Genomic DNA, 8,350 nt, shown 5'->3' on the forward strand with positions numbered 1-8,350 from the left:
AGCGCTCCTGATCGCGCTCACTTCCATCAAGAGGGTCGGGGACCTCCAAGCATTTTCGGTAAGTGAAGAGTGCCTTGTGTTCGGGCCGGCTTACTCTCACTTTATCCTGAGCCCCCGGCCTGGATACTTGCCCAAGGTTCCCACCACTCCCTTCCGAGATCAGGTGGTGAACCTGCAAGCGCTGCCCCCGGAGGAGGCAGATCCAGCCTTGGCATTGCTGTGTCCCGTAAGAGCGTTACGCATATACGTGGACCGCACCCAGAGTTTCAGAAGCTCTGAGCAGCTCCTTGTCTGCTTTGGAAGCCAGCAGAAAGGGAAGGCTGTCTCCATGCAGAGGTTGGCCCACTGGATAGTGGATGCCATCGCCTTGGCGTTCCAATCCCAAGGCGAGCCGTGTCCCCTAGGGGTGAGAGCCCACTCCACTCTGAGTGTTGCCTCCTCCTGGGCGCTGGCGCACCGCGCCTCTCTGGCAGACATCTGTCGAGCTGCGGGCTGGGCAACACCTAACACCTTCGCAAGTTTTTTCAACCTTCGTGTAGAGCCGGTTTCTTCCCATGTGTTGGGTAACAGGTAATTGGCTGGAAGATCTGGCTCGGTGTCACGCTTGCTGCGCCATTCCCCCGAGCGCCTTTCTTCTCCCAGTAGAGTTCCCCGGTTGGCGAACCCTGGTCGAGCATCCTCCAGCACCCCTGGCAGTCAGACTTGGCAGAGCAGTCTAACGCCAGGCCCAGTACTGGTGTTAGCATGCCCGGAGTGCCGGCCAGCCCCTGTACTTGGCTGAGTGTCCATATGGCTTGATTCCCTACAGGTAATCCCATATGTGTATTCTTCCACGGTAAGGTTTCCCTCTCGGTAAACTCATGTCTTCCCTTGACAGACCCGCTCTGTCAGTCTCTTCTGGCAGTTGTTCCATCCCTACTCTAAGGTAGGACCTGCCTCAGAGACCCATTCATATGTAGTACTGGGTCAGTCCATATCAGTATCTCCACATGTCACCTCCCTATGGGTAGGATGTGGTCTCTGTAGTGACCTTTTCCCTTAAGGCTCGCTTCCCCATCATTCTGCCAGGCTGAAAGAACAAATAGGAAAGATTTTAAGCAATCTTTGACTGAAGGTTGAAATCCCTTCCAAAAAACTTTTTTTGTGGACGGAACAGCAGCATGGCCTTCTCCAGCAGCGATGTACTCACCTTTTGGTCCCCTTCGGTACCAAGATCAGTGAATTTGCACTGGGCCTTTGGGAAGGTTACGACCTTAGCGTAGCTTTTGTGACACGCTGCAGTTTGTCAACAATTGCAGTGCCACAGGGTTGTGACGGTGTTCAGGTTGTGGCGTTTTCCATGGACCCCTTATGTCGTTCAACATAACTCGTAGTGACCGACAGATAGGGAACGTCTTGGTTACGTACGTAACCCTCGTCCCCTGTTGGAGGGAACGGAGATGTTATGTCCCCATGCCACAACTTTGAATCACTCGCTGTTGCTGGGACATGTTCTCGGCTCCTCAGCGTAAAACCTAATGAGTGGATGCGCGCTGTCGCCTTATATACCCGTAGGCATGGGGAGTGGCTCAGCATGCAAAATCCACTAGCCAATTTTCATTGGCGTTTTCTCTTAACCTCAGAGATGATTGGCCTCCCAAGTGATACCCCATATGTCGTTCGACATAACGTGTCCGTTCCCTCCATCAGGGAACGAGGGTTACGTACGTAACCAAGACGTTTTAGTTATGACCCTGCTCGTAATGTTTCCTCTTCTTACACAAACCAGCGTTTTTCTCACTCATTAGCCGCTAGATTCGCTTCTTTAGTTGAAGTGGTGCAGTTAATGATTTATTCAGCAGGCATGTGCTGAGATTTTCTCCTCCAATAGAAGAAGGATTAAATAACGACGAAACGCACGGCCTTAAACACAATCAATCTTCATTCTGCTTGCGCGTTAGTGAAGCCATAGAGCAACAGAGAGAGAGCTGGGCGCTTCTATCTGCCGCCGAGCAATTAATCTTTGCATTAGTGGTTAGATTGAAATGTGCTGTTATAATGAGGACTCAGAGAGGACGGCCAGATAGCGGCCTTTAATCAACCTCACGCTCGCCTCGTCCTTTAGCGCGACTCCTGGCTTTATCACAGCGCCAAATCCCAACGATTAGTTCTCTTGCTTTCAATTTCACTTCATTTATCTGCTGCTGTGAAACAAAGGAAGCTCTTAATGATCCGGAGCTGCTGCTTCTGCCGAGAAGAGACCTCAAAACATACAGTGATATTTTGTCTGTCCATCATGCCATAAATGAGCATCTAATCTAGAGCTGAGCCTCATGATTTATGGTGATTTTAGTCAAAACTTTAAATTTGATGATCAGATTTGGAGAAATGTAGCATTGCATCAGTGTCTCAGCAATGGATGCTCTGCAGTGAATGGGTGCCGTCAGAATGAGAGTCCAAACAGCTGATAAAAACCTCACAATAATCCACAAGTAATCCACAGCCCTCCAGTCCATCAGTTCACATCTGGAGAAGACAAAAGCTGAGACAAATCCAGCATTAAGACGTTTTTAATGTCTAAAATATGTGTCCATAATTCCAGTTAACAAAAATATGTTCTGAGAATGTTTTCTTAATGTTCCCATTAAGTTATGAAAACATTATTTCTGAATGTTCTCTGAACAATCAACACATCCAGTTTTTTAAATGTTTTAATAATCAGATGAATCTTGGTTAAGCAAATGTCAAGGAAACGTTTCATTGTATCATTTTGCAAACATTATGTAAACGTTACTTTTCAATGTTCTCTGAACGTTCTGAAACAAGTGTAACATTGAAAAAACTTCAGAAAAACATTCAACTAAAACGCTTCAGAAAAAGATATTCTATGAACAATGTTTAAATAACGTTTTTGTGATAACTTTTTGAGAACATTGTTCAAAAAAAAACTTTGAACGAATGTTCTGTTAATGGTACTGGAAGAAGTTTGTTCTTAACGTTGAGAGAACATTGACAGAACGTTGAGAGAACATTCCCTGTTAGCTGGATAATAACCCATAATAACTCTTCCTCCAGTGAAAAAGTGTTCTGGTGTGAATCAGGAGAGAAATCTGCACAGATCAAGCAGCGTTTAAACAGCTCTAAACAAATATGTGGCTGGATTTTGATATTGAGAGACAACAGGAGATGCACTTTTTCACTGGAGGAAGCATTATTATGGATTATGGACTCTATGGTATTTTAGTTAAAAGCGTCTTAATGCTGGATGTGTTTCAGCTTTTGTCTTCTCCAGATGTTAACTGATGGACTGGAGTGCTGTGGATTACTTGTGGATTATTGTGATGTTTTTATCAGCTGTTTGGACTCTCATTCTGACGGCACCCATTCACTGCAGTGAGACAATGGTGCAATGCTACATTTCTACAAATCTGATGAAGAAACAAACTCATTATAATCTCGAATGACCTGAGGGTGAGGGAATTTAAATTTTTGTGTTGAACTATTCTTAAAGAGTGTGGTTTTGTGTAACGCGAGGATTGATGGACTGTGTTCACGATCGTGTGAAGGAGGTTTGGAGGGCCGTTAGTTCTGTCTGAGGTTTTATCATCGTTTAGTTTTTGACGGCAGGATCCTGTATCACAATTACCCAGCATTACTATTTCTGTGTGTCCTCATGTTTTCTCATTGAGCTCTAGCATATGCTGTACGCTGTAAATAACCCCGAATGTTCCCGGCGGATCCGGGATCAGGGATTGCGGTGTAATGGGACAGATTCAATCCTAGAAGTATCAGAGAGTTTCAGCAAAAACACCTGAAGGACCCAATCAGAAAACAGTCACATCTTGGTGAATCTTAAATATCCCAACATTCCCATTACATTCATTCAATTATTTATTTATTTAAACAATATATTATAGTATTTTTAATTTATTTTTATATGAGTTACTTTGGCATTTTTATGGCAATTACATGACAAAACATTGGGAATAAAATAAAAATGACTAAAATTATGTTACAAAGTAAACTTATTTTATTTCAGATATTTAGCAAGGCAACATAAAAATATTTTCATTATTAGAGATAAAATTAAAATTAAAATTAAATATAAAAACACTTAAACTTTTTTTTTCAAGTAGTTGCCAAAGCAACACAAAAACATTTGTCATTATTTGAAATAAATAAAAATAAAATATAAAACACTTAAACTTATTTTAATTCAATTAGTTGCAACATAACATTTTCATTATTTTAAATATAATAAAAAATAAATACATAAATATATTTCATTTCAGTTAGCTGCAAAGTCAACATAAAAAAATATATATATATAAAAACTTAAAACTTTTATTTCATTTTTATTCATTTTCATTTGATTTTTTTAAACATTTTTATTATTTGAAATCAAAATGAAATAAAATAAAATTAATTCATTAAATATAACTTAAAAACTTATTTCAGCTAGTTTCAAATGCATCATAATTTTTTTCATTGTTTAAAATAAAAAAATAAAAAAATAATACAAAATAATCAATCTTACTTTATTTCAGCTAGTGGCCAATCCTATAATGCTCATTTGTGCTTAGTTAAAGCTGAAGTACTATAATAACTAAAACTACATAAATTAAAAACTAAAATGTAATAAAACTATATAGACATATTTAAATAATAATAATAATAAAATGAGAACAGCACAACAAAATTACTAAAACATAAAAATGAAGACATTAAAATAAAATCATAAAAACTATAATGGTGTATCAATAATACTAAAATACAATTTCAGTATTTCTGCGTGCCGTGCATTAGCTTTCATTGGATTGTGCTGCGTGTGTTTCAGCGATGAGTTTCCTGATAAATCAGAATAAATGAGTGTGCAAATAAGATCTCATCCGGCTCAAGTTAAGTTTTGGTTTTGATGCAGAGCGAGTCGTGACGTGAAGGAGATTCAGTGAGAGGCTCATCAGGTGTTAAAGACTCGTTTCTATCGCTGGAAACGTCCCGACAGCAGCGGCTCTCCATTACAGTAACAGCTCTTCATTACAGCTGCTTTCTGTTTCTGCTAATGGCCTGGAATAACATGCGTTATTAATACACAGGAAACCCTGTGGTTATATATTCAGCTTGTGAATCAGATTCTTTACGTTTGGATCTTTGATGCAGAATTGTTCGTTTCTCATTAAAATAAATTAAAATTAGTATAAAACATAAAAACTTGTATAAAATAAATTAACTAAAAAAAAAACTAAACAAAAATATTACAAAAAAAAAGTGAACTTAATATATTCCAGCTAGCTGCAAAGGCAACATAAAAACCATTTTCATTATTTGAACTGAAATAAAATTAGTTTATTTTAGCTAGTTGCCAAGGTAACATAAAAAAGAAACAATTTTATCTTTCAAAATTGAAAATAAACTAAAATAAAATGTATAATAAAAATATATATAAAAATGAAACTTAATACATTTTGTTTTAATTAAAATTTTAAAATTAAACTTAAATGTAATTAAAAAAAACTATATGGACATTAAAAATAAATTAATTAATAAAACTAAAACATCCTGTTCTTAATGAGTACTTAAGTCTTTCCTATTAAAAATCAAGATACATTTACTTGAGACCCATACAGAAATTTTTTTTTTTAAATATACTAAAATGTTTCAAAATGCAATTATGTAAATATGTTGTCATACACATTTTCACTATTTGAAATAAAATACAAGATAAACTAAAACAAAATATAAAAAGCTTCAACTTTTTTTCAGCTAGTTGCCAAGGCAACATAAAAATATTGTTTTTATTATTTTAAATTAAATTAAAAAAAATAAAATAAAACATAAAAAGCTTAAACTTATTTTATTTCAGCTATTTCTATCAGCTATTTTTTATTTCAGTTATTTCAACATAAAAACATTTTTTCATTAAATAAATAAAAATAAAAACAAAAAGCTTAAACTTGTTAGCTAGTTGCCAAGGCAACATAAAAACATTTGTATTATTTTAAAGTAAATTCAAAAAAATAAATAAGTAAATTAAAATAAAACATAGAAAGCTTACATTTATTTAATTTAGCTAGTCTCCAAGGTAAAATAAAAACATTTTCATTATTTGAAATAAAAATGAACTAAAATATATCAAGAAAAAAAATGTAAATAAATAAATAAAATTAAAAAATATATTTTGCCCTCCATATAAGCATCACTTGTTTAGTCAGAAGGTCTTTGCATAGTTACTGGAGATATCCATGTTGTAAATAATAAAACAATGCATTTGTGAGTTGTGGTGTGTTTAATGTAAGTACTGTTGGGGAATTGTTTGAAGCATTTAATGACGTTACTGCTGTTATTTCTGATGCTGTTTGTTGGACTTGTTTTCCATACTTGGCTCATTTGGTTTTCCATCCCGAATCCAGCGCAGCCGTGTTTCGCTCACAAACACACGCTCACGCATTGACCGTCCTGCGGTGCCCCGTCTGCTGCCTTTCTAGAGCCCCGTATCAGTCCCTCCTCTGTTTTTCTCTTTCTTAGTTCCTCCGAACCTGACCGTGCCGCGGGGCAAGTCTCCGATGGCGGTGCGGGAGGGCGAGACAGTGGAGCTGGAGTGCCTTGTTTCAGGGAAACCAAAGCCCATCATCCTGTGGTCGCGGGCGGATAAGGAGGCGCCGATGCCGGATGGCAGCATGCAGATGGAGAGCTACGACGGCGTTCTGCGCATCGTCAACGTGTCGCGCGAGATGAGCGGATCCTACCGCTGCCAGACCAGCCAGTACAACGGCTTCAACGTCAAGCCCAGAGAGGCCGTGATCGAGCTCATCGTGCGCTGTAAGTGCCTCCCAACGCCAGTAACACAACCAGTGCTCACCAAATCAAACCATTCACAGCTAAATCAAGTCATTTTACAATGAAAACTCTTGAAACAAGATACATTTACAAGAAACCTTAGAAAGAATATATATATACAGTTGAAGTCAAAAGTTTACATACAGCTTGCAGAATCTGTAAAATGTTAGTTATTTTTCCAAAATAAGAGGGATCATACAAAGTTTTTTTTTTGTTTTTTTTTTTAGTGTTCAGCCCCCGGCTCTTAATGCATGTTTTTTTCTTCTGGAGCATCAGCGAGCGTTTAAACCTTCTGTAATAGTTGCATATGAGTCCCTTAGTTGTCCTCAGTGTGAAAAGATGCATCTCAGAATCATACAGTGATTGTTGGAAAGAGTTCAAATGCACAAAAATGCTGGAAAACCAAAGCATTTGTGGGAGCTGAGGGGTTTTTCTGAAGAACAGCAGGAAGTTTAACTGTTCAGGACAAACAAGGGACTCATGAACAACTATCACTAAACAAAAAAACACACACAGATAACAACACAGTATTAAGAATCAAGGGGATGTAAACTTTTGAACGGGGTCATTTTTATAATAATTAACATTTATTTGAATATATTTTCTATAAATATATTTTTTTGCCCATTTTGTTATATATATTAAAAATAAAAATATATTTTTAAAAGGATGTACAAATACATTTTGCCCTCCACGTGTGAACATACCCATATGTCAAAAATATATATTTTTAAATATATTTCCAAAAAAAAAAAGTCAGGTCAGAAAATACTTTTGCTAAAATACATTTTAAAATATGGTTTTGTAAATAAATTGTCTATAAATGTATTTTTTGTGCATTTTTTAAAAATATAGTTTAAAAATATAAATGTATATTTTAGAGCCATTTAAAAATACATATATTGTTGTCTATGCCAACTGTGAACATACCCATACACCAAAAAATATATATATTTTCAATATTTTTTTATATATATTTCAAAAAATAAAAAAATAGTTTTGCTAAACTATGTTTCAAAATATATTTATGTAAATATATTCTCTTCCAATATATTTTGGCCATTGTTTGTATATTTTAAGAATATAAATATTTAATAAAAAATTATTTTTTCCTTCATATATTTTCATTTGAATAAAAACTTCATTCGTTGTCCATAACATATGTGAATATACCCATACGCTATAAAAAAATATTTTCAAATATATGTTTACATGTATTTCAAAATATTCAAAAAAAGGTCCAAAAATGTTTTGCTAAAATATGTTTTAATATATATTTTTAGCGGTCAGATTTACTGTGTTTTTGTACCATCAACATGGTAAAACCTTTTTAAAACATTACATTTCTAAGTTGCCCAATTTAGGGTCTAAAATCATTGTGTAATATAATCAATAAATAGATAAGACACATGCATTTACACATTCAAAACATGAACATATGACCCTGCACCATTTTTAAGGCACCATGTCAAGCTTGAAATAGTTCAACTATATATATACACAGTATATATATATATATATATATATATATACA

General features: G+C 35.9%; 1 protein-coding gene across 1 annotated transcript in view; it reads left to right on the forward strand.

Annotated features, from left to right (window-relative positions):
• Positions 1-8,350, forward strand: part of LOC107704381 (MAM domain-containing glycosylphosphatidylinositol anchor protein 2-like) — a 197,750-nt gene that overhangs the window by 124,484 nt on the left and 64,916 nt on the right. The window contains exon 8 of the mRNA XM_016507297.1: positions 6,505-6,798. Within this exon, the coding sequence (XP_016362783.1) occupies positions 6,505-6,798 (294 nt within the window). The remainder of the gene's footprint in view (positions 1-6,504; positions 6,799-8,350) is intronic.

The sequence above is a fragment of the Sinocyclocheilus anshuiensis genome, unplaced genomic scaffold (genome assembly GCF_001515605.1).
Source record: "Sinocyclocheilus anshuiensis isolate Anshui unplaced genomic scaffold, SAMN03320099.WGS_v1.1 scaffold1115, whole genome shotgun sequence".
NCBI classification, from domain to species: Eukaryota; Metazoa; Chordata; class Actinopteri; order Cypriniformes; family Cyprinidae; genus Sinocyclocheilus; species Sinocyclocheilus anshuiensis.